Source organism: Plectrocnemia conspersa, unplaced genomic scaffold (genome assembly GCF_051122295.1).
Source record: "Plectrocnemia conspersa isolate PC_06_02 unplaced genomic scaffold, ASM5112229v1 ptg000003l, whole genome shotgun sequence".
Taxonomy (NCBI): Eukaryota; Metazoa; Arthropoda; class Insecta; order Trichoptera; family Polycentropodidae; genus Plectrocnemia; species Plectrocnemia conspersa.
Window position 1 is genome coordinate 7309239 of NW_028277167.1, and position 20890 is coordinate 7330128.

At 27.1% G+C, this 20890-nt stretch overlaps 2 protein-coding genes and 1 long non-coding RNA gene across 8 annotated transcripts in view; 1 reads left to right on the forward strand and 2 right to left on the reverse strand.

The window, feature by feature from the left end:
* LOC148236480 (uncharacterized) overlaps positions 1–20890 on the forward strand; it is a 38039-nt gene that overhangs the window by 4952 nt on the left and 12197 nt on the right. The window lies entirely within an intron of this gene.
* v (Tryptophan 2,3-dioxygenase vermilion) lies at positions 609–12696 on the reverse strand. Its single transcript, XM_088182489.1, has 9 exons — positions 12542–12696; positions 7132–7292; positions 4814–4947; positions 3092–3214; positions 2467–2703; positions 2284–2405; positions 1357–1484; positions 1198–1291; positions 609–1125 (listed from the first exon to the last, which is right to left on the reverse strand). The coding sequence occupies exons 1-9, from the start codon at positions 12556–12558 to the stop codon at positions 918–920; spliced, it is 1224 nt and encodes a 407-aa protein (XP_088038615.1). The 5' UTR covers positions 12559–12696; the 3' UTR covers positions 609–917.
* On the reverse strand, positions 15839–20549 carry Pvf1 (PDGF- and VEGF-related factor 1). 2 transcript variants are annotated; one of them, XM_088182491.1, is made up of 6 exons: positions 20416–20549; positions 20078–20330; positions 19096–19228; positions 16404–16615; positions 16234–16338; positions 15839–16166 (listed from the first exon to the last, which is right to left on the reverse strand). In XM_088182491.1, the coding sequence occupies exons 2-6, from the start codon at positions 20288–20290 to the stop codon at positions 15969–15971; spliced, it is 861 nt and encodes a 286-aa protein (XP_088038617.1). In that variant the 5' UTR covers positions 20291–20330; positions 20416–20549; the 3' UTR covers positions 15839–15968. The 2 variants fall into 2 exon arrangements, with proteins under 2 accessions (XP_088038617.1, XP_088038618.1); XM_088182492.1 differs by having other exon boundaries at positions 20078–20348; positions 20416–20466.

Below are 20890 nucleotides of genomic sequence, written 5' to 3' on the forward strand. Positions count from 1 at the left end.
CTTTAAAAAATGAGTTAATTAAGTTTTAATATTTTTTCATTCAAAGGTTTAATCTGCTTATTTTTAAGCTTCTGCATTCTTCTCTGAGAATAATCGAAACAGTAATATATTTATTAAAAAATATTAAATTCTTATTAAAAATGAAATGATAAAATGTTGTGAAAGATCTTGTTTATGTGTATTTATTAATAATTTACTAAAATAAACCAATGTTATTATATTATATTACATATATGTATTGTATATATATTTTAATAATAACTTTAATAAAGTACAAATTATTTATAATTTAATATAATATGAATGAATCCTAAATACATATTTATTACAATAATATAATGAATACATTGTTTATAACAATTTTCAAATTGTCAATCAAAAATTATTTATTCAATGAAAATATTTAATAATATAATTAACAATCTCAACTGATATTGTAATATGCTCTGTATAAACACAATTAGATATAATTGACATAAACCATTAACTAGGTTATACTTTAAATTTTATCAATCTGATAATATAATATAACAACAGTGGAGCTCGTATTAGGTGTACGGTATCAATATTACTAAAATTTCTAATAATTTCTTAGAAAAAATAGTTGATTTTTTTAAGAAACTACACACACACACACACACATATTACGAACTGCCACTGATTAACAAGAATAACAAATTATACGACTAATTATAAATGCTTCGCATAATTACAAATGGATTGAACACAAACGTATTTGTTTTTTAATATTATATTTTAATTAATAAAAAATGGATTAATCTATGCTTAGTATATATACATACACATATTTAACAATATTTTTATTGTTTTATAAAAGTAGAGTCGTATGATTTTACTTTTTTATGTTAATTAATGCTATGTGTAATTCAGAATCATTGTAAATTTTATCAAGACAATCACAAAGATTTCTCCAATGAATTATCAGTGTCTTCGTCAATATCGTTTTGAGCATTGTTGTGTCCGTTTTGTTTATTCAACGGTATCTTAGATCCCCATGCCATGTTCAAACAGTTTTTCATATTATTGTCCAGTGGTGGAATCAAATTGCGCGGTATGAGAAAAGTTGATAAGTTAAACAAGTCAATAAACACCTTGTAACGATCGCTGTAACACAAAAATATGTTATTTTCAAAGCATAGTCCAAATATAATATAAATTCAATAAAATGCTAATCACCTCAACGTCGAACGGAGGTATTGATAACCTGATGAACCACCTGTACCGAGCTGAGATGAACCAATCATACGTTGGACCATTATCACATGATTATCTATAAATACAATTCATGCATTTTTATACAATTTTGTTTAAAGAAAATCAATTAAATTCACTCACATCTCCATTTTGTGATCAATGAATCTATGTCCATAAGTAGAGTAAGCATCTGATGAGGTTGAGAGAACCTAGGTTCATCTCTGTAGAACGTGATCATAATTGCTCCTTGTAAAGCTCTATGTGTAAATCTATATAATAAAAAATAAAAAAATGATGTAACTGAAACTTCTTGTATTTATGTACATACTTTTATAAATCCTAATATTAACTAATTATAGTTTGATGTTGATGCAAGGACTCGGCCTGACATACAAAGGGCGGCTATGCGTATCCGAGCGGACGTCCATTAAAGCGGTATCTTTAAACAAGTGCACTAAAAGGTACCGAAGCCCCGGATTACATATTGTAAAGAATGAAAATATTGATTTTTTTATCGATTTAAATCAACTGCCAATGAGTATAACTAGATGTATTAGACCAGGAGTACGAAACCTCCGGCTCGCGGGCCGTATACAGCCCGCGAGTTCATTTGGATTGTCCCGTCGCAGATAGGACTCAACATTCAATAAATCTACTAATTTCTAATAAAAAATTTTTATGTTAAAAAATATTTTTTTTAATATCCTTGACTATAAAAAGTTAAGGGTTACGCTCAGCTGTTTTCTGATAATTTTGGTGTTCGTGCGTGACAAACAAATGATAACTTTGTAATTGAAAATTTTGAATGGCCTGTGTATTTTTTTATAAATTTTCAAATAGCCCTTGGCATAAAAAAGGTTCCCCATCCCTGTATTAGATATTAGTCAGAAGATTTTAGGCACTCTGTCATCAAGAACTATCACTTCGCTTTTAGCTTGGAATAACTGAGAGCACTAGTAATTTACAAAATATTGCATGTAAGTGTCACAAACTATATTCTGTGTATAGAGCTATGCGTTACATTACTTTTACACATTTTCGGTTTATAATAATTAATTACTAAAGTACCTTCTATCTCCACGTGAAACAAGAGCGTCATGAACAGTAGGGTCAAAAATTGACTGATACACTTCTTTTCGCTTATCAATGTCCATTAAGCGGAAATTGCGGACTTTTTCATTAGTTTCCAGCTATAAAAATGTACAATTTTACTATCATATAAAAGCTCATAAAATCAATCTTTAAAAGTACCAGAGTTGCTTGAATTTGTTCGTCGAACATCTTATTGACGGCGTCTTGAAACTTGCCCCAAAAATTAAACCCTTCGTTCTCCAATCCAGGAGTTCTTTCTAACCATCCTTGCATCAGATCAATCAAGGCAGGTTCTGATTCAGAACGCTCGATGGCTTTCATCGCTTCAGGATCGTGTCCGAACACCAAGGAATAGCGTTGGTTGTATTTGACACGATGCTCATGCTTCACACCTAGCTGAAAATAATATTTTTAATTAATAAAAAAATGTTTCAATTCTATATTAAGCTCACTAAAAAACTCAGTTTATTATAATAGTATCACAATGAGTAATCTATTATTTCACGCTAGGTGACAACACCTTAAAAAAATTTTCCTCTTGTCCTTATTGTGATTCAAAATGAAAAGAATTACGTGTTGTGGTTTTCCCATTACATATCATATCAATTATTTATATGACATACATCAAAGTTTATTTTACAAAAACAGCACTAATAGGTACTTTTCAGTATTATTGTATAGATAGATACACTATTAATATTTAGGTTAAAATTATTACTCCGTTAAAAATAATTTGTATATTTTATTTGTAATAAACATGAAAGTCTTAGCAATGAATAGTTACCTTGTTTTCCATCAGACGAAATTGTAAGCTTTGGAATCCTGAAGCAGGACAAAGATACTCTCTGAAATCCATGAAATCCAAAGGAGTCATGGTTTCAAGTATCATAACTTGATCGACCAGCAGCTGAAAATATATAAAATTAAGTTTCAATGCCATAGATTTAACGTTTTTAGTTAATAAAGAACTCAGCTCATTGTGTAAGGTTTCTTACCGCACACAACTGTATAATCCTATCTTAGCCGTTTCAGCGTTAAAGTGCTACAACTTTTCACACATTCTATCGAAATTACTAACAGGGCTATTGTTTATTTAAAGAAAATTATTTGATATGCTATGGACTTTTTCCTTGCTACAAATCCAATCTATTATATATATGATTGATTTAAGTATTTTCCTATGCATTCATACTGTCCTTATCTACACGGATTTGTACTAATATTATATTAGTACATACTTATGTATATATAACACCATGTGCACATCCGCAATATGATCCTAAGGCATTTCTTCAACCCGACCACACACTCCACCGTGCAAAATATCATGTATCAACAGTTTGATTGATCTCTCATAGCTTTCGCATTGAATTAAAGTAATGTAGTTCACATGAAAAATTCAAGTGATAATTTCTTTCATAATGAATTGCACTTAGTAAGAACAATGAGAGTAAATTGCGCGAATGTAATTTGATATGACACGACAAAGTGTCTAATACCAATAATACCATTACAAAGAAAAGTACATTTTACTTTTGCAGAAACGATTGTTAGAATCGGTTGATTGAATATTGAAAAATTAAGTTAAAAACTTATGTAAGCAAACATTTGACTGTATTAATTAATTGATACCCTATTGTGTTGACAGAATATTTATTTTTGTCACTTATAATATTATTATGTATTTTAACATGTAAGTGTATTGCAGAGAAACACCTAAAATTTGAACATTTTATTCAATTCACATAATAAGATGACATGTACACTCGGTGTACATCACAGTAAAAGAAATGTTACAACCAAAAAAATCACTTTTCTACTTTAATAAAATATACTTAATAACTCAAAATTCAACTTGAAAATATATGTATATACTAAAATCAAAGATTAAATTAAATTAAAATGATTTTTTTGTGTATTTTAATTTTAAAATAAATTGACGTAATTTAAAAAAAATATGATACAGCTAAAATCTGTGGTAAAAATATTATTGTACATTGCAATTATAACTGTTCTTTCTATTTCCTTCCTCTTAATAATTGCTAGTGATAGAAATAAAAATATCACACACGAGCAATCAGTTGACGATCACTTCATCCAGAGATCTATATTATAGCAACATTCAGTATTGAGCGTTTGGTGTCTGATATCTCACAGTATCTAATGTCGGAAGCCTTACGTGTTGAGCCCTTGGTAATGCGATACTTATGTTACTCAAAATGTGAAAATCGTTAACTAAATAACAGTATAAGACGTTGTTTTGCACAAAATTAACACACCTATCAAATTGTTCATTTTAGAAAAAAGCAGTGTTGTTAATATATTTTTCTTAAATTAAACGAATTACTCATCATAGTGATGTAGCATAGGATGTATAATAATAAGTGCCAAAGATTGCCGATCTATCGGATCGCTTGACTTAACAATTTCCAGCAACGCGTATGGATTAAGTCTATACTTCCGAATTTACCAAAATAGACTATGTGTTAAAGAACAAGAGGCTTACCTTCAGTATGAGTACTATCCTGTTGAGCCTTTTGAGTACTTCCATGGTGTGGCTCTCGTCCAGACGATCAACGTCGAACAGTGCCCTTATCGAATCTAGCTCGAATATGATTTGCTTGAACCAAAGCTCGTATGCTGAAAGAAAAATGTTTTCATGAATTTTATTTCTGTTTTTTTTTAACATAACAAAATGTACTTTAATCCAATATATTTTAATTTATTAAAAAAACAAACTGCCATTAGAATATGAAATAAATAAACTTGTTTTATTATACTCGGACGAACCACTTCTAAACCAACAGTTTTTAATGTAAGAGCATAAACCCAAACTTGCTATCTCTTTCTCAATTATTAATAATGATGAAACGGATAGCTCTTGAACTGACTGTGTTAACGCAAATATAGTATAGGATATAGATTGTTTTTTTTTTGTTTCAAAATGGCGATTAAACAAAAAAATGAATTAGTAGTTCCTTGAAAATGTTTATTAAAAAAATTAATAAAATTTAAATTTGTTTTTTTAAATGACTATAAAAAACCGTAACTATTTAAATACTCCTAGATATAATAGTAGTATAGAAATAAAAAATGACATTGAAATTTAAAACTTTTATACACTTATATACAGAAATCTGCTTAATTTCTTTGGTTTTTTCCAAACGGATTTTTTTAACATGTATTTAAAAGCACAATGAAGTAATATGATTTTAATGTAAAAATTTGACTTTATATTAGCTATAAATCAATAAATATTAGGCAGTGCAGCGAAATATTTGTAAAATTAAATATGCTTCATTAAAAATTATATTTGCACTGAATTGTCAAATACGAGAGAAAGCGACATTTAACTATGCATCATACGGTTTGGCTAATCTAGTATGTTAAGAAAATACAATGGTTATGGTTATGATGTGTAAAATGTACCTAAATAAAAAAATACATTTTTCGCTCAATCCTTATTTCATTTACGCATTTTTAAAAAATCATTTTTTTAAAGGCAGTTTTTCCAAAATTGAATTAGATAATAGGAGATAATCTTTTTCAAAATATTTTGAAAAAAACTGTTTTATTACATACAATGCTTGACGACATGAATGCCGCTAGGACGCGGGTGTCCGTTCCTAGTGCTGTGTGTGCTTTTTAAATAATGAAATAATGTTTTTCGATACTTTTTGGGTACTTACTTGTATAAAATAGATTTTATTTTGATGCTATAATGAATATAAGTTCACACAAAAAAATTCAGATTTTTTAAAAATTTATTAATAAAAACATTGATATATGCCAAAAAATGCTTGGCATTCTTAACATACACCGCTTAATTTAGCTTGGCACTGAAAGGGTTAACTAGAAAAAACATATTTTTCTAAAATTAATATTTCGCTTAAATTATAAACATATCGAATCTATTTAAAAATTGTTTTCAAGATTAAAATAACAATTATATTTACAAATTTTTCGACTAAGAATAATGAATTGAATACAATTAATACGGTTTGTAGTTCCGAAATTAAAGTTCAATCTAAATATAAGTGATTTAATTAAATTAACAGAAAAATATTGATCCCAATATTGAAAGAGCTTTCAAAACACAACGAGAAATAAAAATATTTATATGTAATATAAATAAATGATTTTATAGCAACAGTAACCAGGGTAAACAGTTATAACAAAAAGAAGAAAAAAACAGTTGCTTCGGAAGTCAGCAGCAGAAATACTAAGGTAAATAATTTCCTTTCTAATATTATATTTTAATATTTGTTACGCGATGTTTAGAACATATTCCCATATTTTGTACGAATTTAATATTTAATGGATTATTTTACGCGATTTTTTAATATTTTAAACCAATCATATGATATTGTTTGAGCTCCGTGTCTTTTTTACGCAGTTTTTATGGTACGTGTCTTTTATGTGGTATATTTATTTTACTTTCATATTCTTGGCAAATAGTTTTAAAACATGACATTGTCGTAAGTTAATAATGTTAATGTAGGGTTTGCTGAAGTTTCCATATAACCGATAATATTAACCCTTTCGCCGCGGTTAATATTTCGAGATTTGTTTCGGCATCTATTCATGCCATATTTTTTTTTAATATTATGGTTCATTAAATTGAAGTGATTTACAGCCTTAAATTATACTAAATAACCTTATTATTAGTCTCAAATGTTTATGGGACCTTTAGGTGCCCAATGAGTACCGGCAATTTTCTAGAAGACTTCTATAGAAGCCATCCGCGGTGAAAGGGTTAAGGAATGTAAATTAATTTATGAACATTTTAAATGATCGTATTATAAAATTTAAATAAATAATTACCCTGATGTGTTATGATGAAAAGGTGCTCGTCGTGCACTGGTCTCATGGAGCATTCCGAAAGCATCCTTTGAGCATTCAGGATCCTGTCTAATTGCAGGTATTCTCCATAAAGCATTCCACCAGCGCAATCTTCGACGACTCCATCTGTCTCTGGCCTATCCCTGTTAAAAATATATAGCACAAATAAATACATATGTCTGTCTGCATGTTCTTAAAGCAATCCTTAACTATGTTCTCTATATAAATAGAATTTTGCATAGGATCATACTCAATATAGTCACCCTACCCCTGTCTAGATAAAATTTTACATACGTCGTTAGTCTCTAGAACGATAGAGATAAGGATGGTATATAAATATAAATTTAGTTTGTTTATTAGCGATATGGATTTTTATATGGCATTTTTGTATTTCTACCACTTTGATTTTTTTAATCTTATGTTAATGTGTTTATTAAAATGCAAAAAAGTCTCAACTCGAAATGTTTTATTCATAAGTATACCCACCAGTCTTTCTGTAGACACTAAATTGCTTAAATATATTTAAACTTAATTGTAGATGTCTACTGCTATCGATTATACATAATATAGTTTATTATATATGTATAGGTATTTGATTATGAAATACACAATAAAAATATTTTTATTTTAAAAGCAATTATCTATCTATTCTATAATATAAATAAATCAGAATCCCAAACAACCCTAGGGAATATATAAAATTTACTTATCACGTGTAGGTTATATATGTATATTTACAAGCTTTCTAAATGACTTAATAATATTATGTAAAATGCAAATTATAAGGAAAGATCTCTGTGTTATATAAAAATAATGTTTAATTGTACAGTAAAATTAAATAAAAAAAATCCTGAAAAATCACAATAAAATACATAATACATATTTTAGCAGAATTTATTGATTGACATTATTATTTAAATATTGAGTACTGTTATCTCGCTGGAGCTTTTGTGTTAACGCCTGTTATTTTCCAGTGGTAAATTTAGAATAATTATATATTTTTTAATACATTGATTTATATTTAATAAATACAGTAATAGTTGTTAAAAATCATATTTCATGTGAAAAATATTTTTTTTAGTGAACCTAATTTTAATATTCTTATTTTTGCTAGTATTTGCTATTTTGTGATATATCATTATCATATCATATTGTATATGATTTATATTAAAAAAAAAATATTATTTTATTTCACAATAATTTAATTTAACATATACTTCGTTTTATTTAGCAGAGTCACTTTGAGGCTTATCTAGTATTTAACAATGGTATAACATTGGTCCGCTTGTGCTGAGCAATATTTCTTATACGTTCCAACTACTTAATTGTTATTCCGACACTCGCAGCGCACGGGCGTATTCAAATTGTTATCGCTATACATACGTAAATTATTGCGAATGATAAATTATTGATTTCAATAGCTTATAACTTTCACTATTTCAACATAAAAAAAAAAGTAACATTTCTAATTTTTCTAAATTTATTTAAAATATAGGAAAGAGTAATGATATATATCGTACGTATATCCGTATCTTGTACTATGGAGTAAATTAGTGGGGCGTACATCCAAAGTTGTCATCTTTTTTTCATTTATGAATAATGACGAAATGTATAGAACCTCAAAGAATATAAATCGAATTAGAAATTCTCATCTTTTAAAATTTTGCAATTTAAATTATAATAAAAATAATTTTAAATATCATATTTATGATTAATAGTCGCATGCAAGAGGCGCAAAAAAATATTCATATGTCAGATTGCTAATTTTTGGTAATAATTATATGTTAATCTCATAAAACCACATGATGCCTTTTTCGTACGTTTTTCACACGCATATTAAGATAATGATCTAATTTCATGCAAATTAACTATATTTCTTCTGATTATTTATTAATAGGTAATTTTACAGCAGGATTTTTTAATATCAATTATATTGTATTTTAATTTTCTTAAACTATTTTTCTACGAGTCGTAATAGCATACATTTGCATAACTTAACTATGCATTTTTTTTTAAATAAAAATAATTCAACACAAGTTAGTATTAAAATACTATATGCTAATATGAAATATGCTAATATTAGATTATAAAAAAATTGTCAATGAACAGATCTCTATGTTCACGTAACATTATTTTGTTGATTTAAGTTTACATAATGAAATAATATATAGCACTGGATTAATATAATATTTCATCTTTTTTATAATTTAATTAAAATATATAAAAACATGCTTATAGACATATTATTATTATTATTTATGTACATAAACATAAATGTCATTATGTAGGTCATAAGCAATAAGTGAACAGACTCCTAATCAATGTTTAATTTAAAAACTTTAGAAACATAGTTTTATCTCTTTTATAAATTTGCTTACATTACACGTCACATAAATCTTAAAAATTACAATTGTCATAATGGTATGTAATTTTTTTTATTTTTCAACATTTATCTTTGGACATTTTCTACAATTTTTGCGTCATCAAAATCGTATCGAATCACATGTTAATTTTAACCACAACAACTATTTAATTTAAGCAAAATAAATCATCGCCTTATCACCGAGTCTGAATTTTTGTGAGTACATATATACATAGGTTAATCGGATAATAAATAAAAATAGAAGCCATTTTTAACATGACGTGACCAAGTTACTTTTTTTATCTGTTTTTGCCAATTACTGAACAATGAACAAAAAAATACTTACAAAAATAAGTAATGTTCATTATACAAAAATAGTTAAATGCTATTTGTTGTCACTGCTGAGCAGTGTCCATAACTGATTTTTAATAAACACTTATCGAAGGATTAGTTTATCGGTATGAATCAATTTCGTAATGAATTAAATAAGCAATCCTAAAATATACACAACAATCGTATCTTTTGGTTGTGTACTTGATTCCACCGAACTTCCATGGAATTTATGATGTTGGAGATTAGCATTTGAATAAACTCATATGATTCGATTTTATTCAATAGAATATATAAAATAGCGTTTATAAACTACTTAAAAGTTGAAATTGACTTTTTTCGTATAAATATATGCGAATGAATAATATTATAGTCGGCAAAACGAGGCGCTATGTTTTTACGATCAATTAATTTATTCAGCAAAAGTATTTATAACATCGAATCATTTCTATTACATAACGATTCTTAGTCGTTAGGTAAAAAAAGTTAAGAAAATGTGACAACTTTTTTATTAATATTTAAATAACTTGATTCAAATGACATAGAAGTGCAAGGCCCACACTTTTTTTGACATGATGACGTCATTACCATAAACAGAAAACCATTGTATTTGGTAAAAGAAATGAATCATTAAACGAACCTCACACTTTACTCAGATACCATTTTAAACACGCACTAATGTGTGGTAAACTACGTCACGCAGACCCTAGCAGAAAACTATCCTTATGTTCCAAATATTCTCCCTAGATTTTCAACATCTATCTCAATTTAAAAAAAATGTAATGATTTAACCAGGCAACTTGAAAAATACGTTGCATTGATATAAGAAACATATTGATTTATAAGCAAATACATTGGGATCATTATTGAATATCACAGATTCGCTCTCACAAAATAATAATATTCGCAGTTTTGGCTGTAAATACATTTATAAAAACCTATAGAAATTCTCCTGGTTAAAACCGCAAGAAACAGATAGATTTCTGTATATAAAAGCGTGGTTCAAATATATTTTTTGGTTAATAGATATCTTACAAAACGCTTTCTATTTCAACATTTTTTCAAAAAGAAGTACAGTTGATTAACAAAATGGCGTGTGGTTTATTTAACAGAAAAAAATGATGGAAATCTTAAATAAACTATGGCAAATGTGTTTTTAAAAAACGTAATATATATAAACTCTAATCCTAATATTCGCCAAAAAAATTTCGATCAAATCTTTCAGTATCTTAACAACGCAGGTAGTCAAGTTATGCTCTTTTTTGTTATACGAAATATATTTAAACTTAATTGTAAACATCTACTACTATCGATTATACATTAGCTATAGATATATGAGTTATGAAATACACAACAAAAATATTTTTGTTTTGAAAGCAATTATCTATCCATTCTAAAATATAAATTATAAACAACGCTAGAGAATATATAAAATTTACTTTACACGTGTAGGCTATACATATATATTTACAAGCTTTCTAAAAAGCTATATTAATAATATTATTTAAAATGCAAATTATTAGGACAGTATCTTAGTAACGCATGTCATTTTTTTGTCGATGTACCGCAACTGTACTCTTTTTTGTTTTGCGAAATATATATTCTTATTTGTATGTTATTTATTATAAAAGCAATGGGCATAACAAATAATAGCTGAAAAACAAAATTTAAAATGCTAAAGATAAAAAACACTTTGTATTTGCCGAAATTCTGGAAATTATTCATTTATTTTGAGTTGATATTATGCAGCTGTGAACTTTCTCAATGGCTGTTATGGATTGTTTTTTTTTAAATCAATACGAATAACTTTTTATTGTTTTTTGATTCTTTGCAACTATACGGATATTTTTTTATCGTATACTATTCGATATATTGAAAACTCTAGCTATATCCTATATTATATTTTATCTATATTTATGATATGTTTTTCTACAATACGTATTATTATAGAACATTTTTCTTTATGATTTTGGGGCATCTCGGTAAAAGTCAAAGAAACTGCATTGGTATTTTTTTTCAGAATCGCCCCATTAAACCTTTTACAATATAATTTAATTAAAATCTACCTATAATAATATTCCACGCAAGCCAATCCTCAAATTAAAATGTATTGCAATAAAAAAGATAAGGCTTTAATTATTAAATGTGTCAATATAATATAAAAGATTAAACAATAAAAATTTTAGAATGAATATTTTTTCGCTAAGTTCTCGTTTTAATAATTATTTTTTGTAGCACAGAAAAATTTAGACAAATCCAATACTTATTTTTTTCAATTCAAGATTAATAAAAATTTTGTAGAAAAAAGTTCTGGCACATTTTGATCAATTCAAACATCTATCTAAAAAAACTGTAATTTTATTGTACAATATTTTTTTATAAATCAATGTACTGATTCTGTGTGAAAATTTATGTAATCGATATTTAAGATTCGCACATGGTAACACGGTCCAATAACCTGAGACATACGATACTGATATTCCGAAGATGCAATGCCAATAATTCGCGGTTAAGTTATAAATATATCAATTTAATATTTTTATTAAATATAGAAAAATATCACATTAAACAGCTCAAAATATAATTTAAATAATCCATTATCGCATTTGTACATAGTGAATAATTAACTGAATATTAAATTAAATCCATCTGAAAATTTCATCATCAAATAAAATATAATTAATTTAAAAAATAACATACCTCATAGGACAAGCCATTATTTCGCCAAATTAAAAATTATCTCTTGCTTTAATTTTGTTATCACTTTATTGCTAATCACTAGTGGATATTTGTATAATTATTGTATAGGATGCCAATAGACGACCACTCGGTAGTGGTTCGTGCAAATGACTGGTCGTAAAACTTATACGGATCGCCTTACTATACTTTATTCTTAATCATAAGCTGATTATTATTTTAAAAATACATAATATTTTTGTAATACTCATTATTTTTATATTCATTCCAACAACAAAAAATATTTTTAAATAAGCAAAATAATATTTATAAAACCTATGAAGTGATCTAAATTATTTAGAACCGTTTTGAATGCCACTACTTAATATATTTTCAATTGTTTTATTTTGTAACTTAGATACACTTAGATTAATCTATGAAACTAGGTTACGCATAAACAATTTGTAATAGAGGCAACAAATGTGAAAAGGTTTTATTCCGCGTATTCCATTAATACAAAGTGACGTGCCTTTTAACTTTAAAAAAAAATTTGTTAGACTTGCTTTCGCAGTGATCATAAATAAATCTCAGGAAAAAATATTTTATTATTATTTGTTTAAGAAAAAGTTATTTTTGCCGATTTAAACGTCCACCCAAAACATATAAAATATCATGGTCTAGAAACTGCAAAACATATTAGATACTGTAGGAGCTTTCTCCTGTCCCTCCATATCCGTAGTTGCATATGCACAAAAGTTTCTAACAATTTTTTTGTTCATAAATTTATTATAACAATATTAAGATGAAATTAACCAGCAATCTATCAAGTGATATCAAAAGATCAAAATTTGTGATTATTATATAATAGCAATTCTATTAGGTTTTCCTAGATTTTCCAAATCTCAACAAAAAAATACTTAAAATGATATCAAACAAGGTTGTCTGTGAGTGTTAGCTGTCTTAAAAGTTCAAAACGGATATTACTAATTTATTATACATACTTTTAGTCTGGTGCCCTACTACTTACTTAGTAGTTGTTGATTGGGTTTATCCCGTTGTAACACATTCGGCTAACGCCTGTCACGTTGCACCGGAAGTTTTATAATTAAATAAATAAGAGTACGTAAAACTTTAGTATAAATCACTGCTTTATAACCATTTTCTAATTTACAAGGGATTCTAATTTTAAATGTATACCTCTAAACTTCCAAAGCCAAATTGTACTTAGAGATTACATATTTCTATTTAAATTTAAGTTTAGTTTTGTCGTATTCATCGATTTTGGAAATTAGTGGGTTAATATAACCTAGCGTAATATTTTTATAGTTTGTTTTTCCAGTGTTCTTTAATTAATGAAATTAAAAATCTACTGGCAAGTATTGTTAAGGTTAATATACATATTAGTATGTGTTATATATAAGATCGAATTAGCGTAGTCCGAAAGGTCTAAACTTGTAACCCAAAGGCTACGAGATCGAGCCACAGCAGCAGACTTTTTTTTTTATTTGTAAAAATGCGCTATTTTTTAAAACCGGCTCCTGCTACGAAATAGCCTCTATTCATTTTAAATTATAATACATATCCTGATTTAGGATTAATTATATAGATGTCACTGATTCTCAGAATGAAATGTATTGTGGTTAGTACTTACATAATAATATTGACATAATTATTTTTAATATTTTGAAATGAATTAAAATTATGAAACGTGTAAATTTGGTTTTCCTTAACTTCTTTAAACAATGACTAGTTCTTCAAACTTTTATATAAGTATTTTTTTTCTTTTCCTGCTTAAACCTAAATGATTTTTTAAGGAAATTTATTGTAATTACTTACATAAAATAATTCATTAGTAGTCAAAAGTATTTAATTAAAAATGTATATATTGGCTAATTAACACAATATGAATAAATTATTATATAAAATATCGTATTTGAACTAATTTAGTTACAAAAATTAAAAGACATAACCACAAAGATAACAAGAATCCACATCCACAAAACTTTCTAAATAGATTCCGTTCAAGCGATAACTGAATATATGTTTAATATATTAATTAACTATTTTACGATATATGACGCAATTTATGTGTAATATTTCTAATAAAATATTTCATCTTTAATAATATCACTATATATATAATAAATAAATACTTTATTTATTTATTATTTTTTCATATAATTTGTGATAAATTAAGCGTTAACATTTAATTTAATTTTTTTGTTATGTACCTAATCATAAAATATTTGTAATGCCTTTTATCTTATTAAACTATGTTATATACAATATTCGGATTTAATGTTTGTAATGCATAATCGCAATAACGACGACCTATTTGCTATCAAAAACCTTGACATCTAAAACAGAAAAAAACATCTTACACTTACATAATTATTTTTTATTAAAATTTAATTAAAACAGTAGCCAATTTTTATTAAATGTTATTGTACTGTGGACAGAAAAAATCTTTTTATTATTTTATATATCTACATAATTATGAGTATCTGAACTTTTGAAGCGAATTATGTTAATATTGCGTTCAATAATAAATTCAATAGTAAACATGTTGTTAAAATATTTGTATTTAATCTGAATGACGTAAACTTAGCAGTAATTAAATGTAATCGAAATATTTTTTATCGTTGTTATAAAAAAAATGTTAACTGTTAACAATACAAATAGTATCATCATTATATGCCATTTGATTTGAACACGTCTATTATTTAGTTTAGAGTAGTTAAATTATTATTTTAATAATAAGTTATTTTTTAATAGTGAATATTTCATAAATAATCAATAGATGGGGTCTTACATTCATTTATTGTAAAATAATACTTGTTTTATTCTTTCTTCAGTATCAATATTAATTGAATTCTGGAGTTTCCTCAAATCTATAGAATAAAATAAATTAATTTGGTATTGGTAGAACAGTACAAATTTACAAAATACATGGATTGAAAGCAGTTATGTATCAATTATTTACAAATAAAAATATATGAGTTGAATAGTTATTCATTATTTAGTAACAGATAATGTGAAATAAAAATGTAGACAAATTAGACATTTTTTTAAATAGCATAATATAGAAATAGTAATGTAATCAATATCTAATATAGTAAACAATTTAACTATTTTATTTTCTTAATATTTGTATTTTTATTCAAGAACCAAATGTAGTATAACCAAAAAGTACCGGAATGCATAAATAAAAAAATCAATAATTTATGTATTTACGATGACGATTTTATGGTACAGGTGATCTGATAATGATTGATTTCTAAGCATTGTGTTTGTTTAATTAAGATGTATTATAAAACGAAATTTTAAATTAATTATAATGTTTTTTTTATTAATAAACCGAGTTCAGTAGTAGGTATATACAAAAATATAAATAAGTCTCTATTATATTACAATTTTGATAATAAATAGTCGTATTAAGAATATATTAAAATCAGTCTTCTATGCAAGCACATGCATTATGATTAAAAGTAGACCCAGTGGTACAATAGTCTTCTTCTCTGCAAACGCATGAACATGTTTCTGAATTCCAGTGTTTATCCCTCGAACGATGGCATCGATTCATTTCGTGATGATTCTTGCATTCGCATTTACAGCTTTTTGGCACATATCTCTTAAATTCGTTACAGTCCTAAAAAAATAACATTAAATCCATTCGATGATCATATGGTTAAATCATCTACATATATAAACAATACCTTTTCTTTGATTCTACAGTTGCAATTACATTTGACATGTTCTTCTACAATGACATCTTCAAATTTTTCAAATTTATACGTCGGATTTAGTTTTAATTTCGTTATCTGAAATGTTAAGATTTTGTTAAATGATTCAACTACTATATTATGATAAATATAAATCAACTGACCCTGTAAGTTTTTTCTACTTTCTCGATAGCTTCACATTCTAATGCACGGTTGTTACAACACCCAGAACATCTAGGGACTCTAGTACAAATTGGATAATATATCACACCCATTTCATCTGTATCAGGAGCTATATGAACTACTGTTTGCTCTGGTTGACAGTGGGCTGCTGATGGAACTGTTGTTTTAGAGGACAACGGACTATCAAAACGAACTAAAAATAAATAAATAAAATTATTAATTGCATGTTAAAAAACGATATGTTGTTGCTTATGAATAATTATATTAAAAGGATAAAACATTCTCTTAAGAGACTCGTTTCTCTTTGAAGCAATAACAATATTCACATGCAAAATGTACCCTGATTTCAAGGCAGGAAAACTTTGTGATATTCTCTGAAATATTAGGATTTCCTTTAATTATTATAGGTTTTTATACATAATATTTCTTAAAATAAAATTGATCATGTTAAAAATTATATATAAAACATACTCTCTAAGAGAGTCAATGAATGACAATGAAATATCAATTTTAAAAGTATATTTTAAGATACACAATCAAGATAAAAGTTTGCTTGTAGTAGAAAAAAAGTGCATTTGATATTATAAATTTTTACTTCCCGAAAGACAAACGTATATTATGAATTCCGCCTACACTAATTAAGTCATTTTACTTTTGGATCGTGTACAGTTCTGATGAAAATTAAAATTTAATTAGTTTAAATATTATGCTATTGTAATGAACTCCAAAAATACTGATGATCTGAATCCGAACTATTCTTTAGTTAAATAATATTATTGATTGCGTGTTTTATTACTCTGAATTAATTTTGCCTTATCTTTATATAAGCCGAAAATTTCACTCGCAACTGACCTACTGGGCGATAGCTTGCGAGAAGGATCAGTCCTGGTTTATTTTTTTTAAACAAAAAAAGTGTCGGAGCCCACTTCTTGCACAGTTTTTACTAATGAAAATGATGTAGGGGGCGATTTATATATTTTATTCAGGTGTATTATGGCCAAAACTTGGCGACACTCTGATAACACTGGCGTGATGAACTATCTCCACTGGCAACCCCCGGCGGCTCGCGCGCCGTTGCGAGCCCGCTACCTGTTATTTTTATAAGCACCATGTAATTCTTTAATATTCAATAAGCATACTGCTGCAGCGGCTCAATCTGTGTCAAATTGGCACCCATCGCCAAAATTATAATAAATTATAATTTAAATTTAATTTAAAGCAGCTTTTCCTATGCCACGCGTTCACATTAACTTGAAGAAATAGAAATAGAATTTATAGCATATATCAAACACAATATATTTTCAGGATGTCTTTTCGAGAATATATTCGCAAAATCAATGAATCATTTATTTCGTTGAGTGGTTATCTGACTGACATGTTTCTAATTTTACATCTATCCAAATGTCAACTGAACATCAATATCTTGACACCAATATTTTTGGTCAAATACGCGAGTCCAAAGTCAACATTTTTGCTATCTAGCATCTTTTTTACAACTGACTCTTTCAACGTGGAATAAAATGTTTTCAAGTCAATATGACGATCATTTTTCGAAAAATTTTCGTAATGTGAAATGCACAGCAGCTGCAGCACAATCAGGGACGTCATTTGGGGGGGCAAGTGGGGGCAAATGCTCTTTCTTGAATTTGGGCAGAAAAAAGCGGAATAAGAAGTGCAGATAGACGTGGCATTTCGCATATTGCTTCATAGTTTGCCAGCACTTAGATAGTACACTATATTTTAAAAATATGATTGCTATCCTTACCGATATTACTATGGACTTCAGATATAAGAGGACTGATTAAAGTATGTTCAAACAGAATTTTGTTAATAGGAGGGCGCAAAAACAATTATCTCTTCTCAGAAGTAATAAATTCACGTCAAAAGCAATAAAATCATGTGAACGCTCGGTAACGAGCGTACCCACTACGACGGCGCCGACGTGATTTTATTGCCTTTGACGTGGATTTATTACTTCTGAGAAGGGATAATTGTTTTTTGTGCTCTCCTTTTGGTCAAAATTAGGTTTAGATATGCTTCATTCGATTATTATTTATTGTACGTTGTATAGAAAGTCTTAATATGAAAGCTAGATAGCCGAGCGTATCCACTGCAACGGCACGATTTTATTGCTTTTGACGCGGATTTTAAATAGGGACGCCCCCTTGAATTTGGCCAGAAAAACGCATAGCATTTAATGAAATATTATGATTTTAATGAAATGGAAATATGAAAAAAACGACCACTGAATGGCCAACTTCCCCCCCCCCCCTCTCCCTCCACCATGAAAAAAGCTGAAATTACGTTTCTGAATTAATTTAGCTCGTCAAATAAATTTCATTTATTACACTATTAACTAGATTTCATGTTCCAAATAAGTTAACATGAAAATACATATGTGTATAAAATAATAGCAGATCAAACCAATGATTTTATGTAAGGATTAATTTTGTCAGAATCTGATTAAATATGCAGTTTTGTTCAATAAATATTTTAGCAATAATAAGTATATATTATTAAATGAAAATAAAATTCTTTCCTTATTATATCATTTACTGTCATTTACGACGTTCATGTTAAATCATAAATAATAGGTTCAATAAGTCAGTCACAACATATTTTTTTTTACTTTTAGAATACCGCTCTTACAATAGAATATATTTATATACTTACGAGACAATACTGAGGACTCTTCTTTGCTAATTTCTGTTAAAAACTCATCCCTGTTTGACACAAAATTGCCAATTACTTCATTTTCATCTACAGCATCATTGAGCATAAAAGCAAGCTCGAGTGGTAGTCCTTCCTGCAAGTGCATTACATTATAATTCAATGAGTAATATTATTTCTGAGAAATTATTAATCTTTATTAATAGCATTCTAAGAATTATACCTCCTTTTATAAACACAATAAATTAATGTATTCAATAAATTAACAATAATAATCTTCCTGCAGGATTTGTTTCATAGATATTCCATGTAACAGGTAAAAGTTGAATTATATTTATAATATTATTATATACTGTTTATTTTGTGCAGATATGTGCAATTATCATGTTTTTATGTTTATTTAGGTGACATCATCATTAGATGTTTCTGTATCTATTTATATTTAGTATATTGTAGATGATATATTTAATTATAAAGGAATCAATGTTATTATATTATATTACCATTTGCTACTTTTAAGATTTTTTAGTAAAAACCATTACTTTTCTTTTTAATTTTTTTTATATAGCTGAGATCTTTAATTAAACTTTTATTTATCTCATAAGTATAGATTCTGTGATTTATTTTACTAGTATTCATTTTTTATATGTACATCTTTATTATTTCAGTGAGAATAAATTTTTCTTTACTATAAAAATTAATTTACTTTTAATTAAATATGATTTGGTAAAATATAAAATTAATTTCTATTGTAAATCGTAAAAGGCAATTCAGTTTTATCTTATGATAATCCTGTGGTTGTATGAACATGATATTAGTTAATTGTTAAAGTATGCTCTTATTTGAAAATCAATACTAAATTGCAATAAAAACGAGTTCTATCGTACAATAAACATATCGACATTGAAATGAGCAATAATGCTAAATACGTAGGAAAAACAAGTTTTATATGATTAATAAATAAACAAGAAGGCTGCCTACAAACCTCAAATATAGTTGAATTGTAAGAGTTTCGGCTTTCAACTTTTATGTTGGGGTAATCGAGAATGTCTTTTTTGAGCTCCTCAAATTTGTCAGGAAACAAGAAAATTCCATCTGGTGGTAACGCAGTGTTGGTTCTCCTTTTTTGGCCTAAGCCTGAATTAAGCAAACTTATTAAGCACACAAAAAGTAGCGCCACATTTATTCTTGATCCCATTTTGGAATATTGTTATAAATCGATAACTTTCTAATTAAAACTGAAATGAAATTTCATACTATTACTTTTATTATTCATATATCATATATATGTATTTATTATATTATCAGTAAAAATGAGATCACCTTTTATAAAGACAACAAACGAAGCGATTCGTTCGTTTTCTTCGAGTGTCGAAACACTACTGAATTGAATATGCAAGCATGCTAAGAACATTCACGGAGCTTCGTAATATCCCACTCTGTCAGTATAAAAAAATATAATAATAGTACTTGCGTACTCATTGAGACAACTCAAAAAAATCATGTATGTGCAATATTTGCGAAATGAACCTGTTTCAGATATGTTATGTATTATATTTTTTTTAAAAAATAACTAACGAATGTTCAGTCTAATGTGTGATTCATCAAAGCAAAATAGTTTAAATGTAAGTAACAGTTAAATACTTTTTTCAAACGGTTGCCGTGCCCATTGTAATATAAATTTGCCCTTTAAATTACACATATATAGAAAGTACACGGAAAAAATTTTCTTTCGAATACGCAGTAATTGGCGTTCTTAATCAAATATTCGAATTATTCGCCTGATTTTCAACTATAT

Bases quoted from the DNA above. Each gene is read 5' to 3' on its own strand.
- v (XM_088182489.1), bottom strand. The intron at 2,704-3,091 runs GTAACTATTCAT...TATTATTTTCAG, and splicing joins TTCGTCTGATGGAAAACAAG to CTAGGTGTGAAGCATGAGCA. The intron at 2,406-2,466 runs GTACTTTTAAAG...ACATTTTTATAG, and splicing joins AACAAATTCAAGCAACTCTG to CTGGAAACTAATGAAAAAGT.
- Pvf1 (XM_088182491.1), bottom strand. From the start codon at position 20,290: ATGGGATCAAGAATAAATGTGGCGCTACTTTTTGTGTGCTTAATAAGT. The intron at 19,229-20,077 runs GTTTGTAGGCAG...ATGCACTTGCAG, and splicing joins ACAATTCAACTATATTTGAG to GAAGGACTACCACTCGAGCT. The intron at 16,339-16,403 runs GTCAGTTGATTT...TTAACATTTCAG, and splicing joins AAGTAGAAAAAACTTACAGG to ATAACGAAATTAAAACTAAA.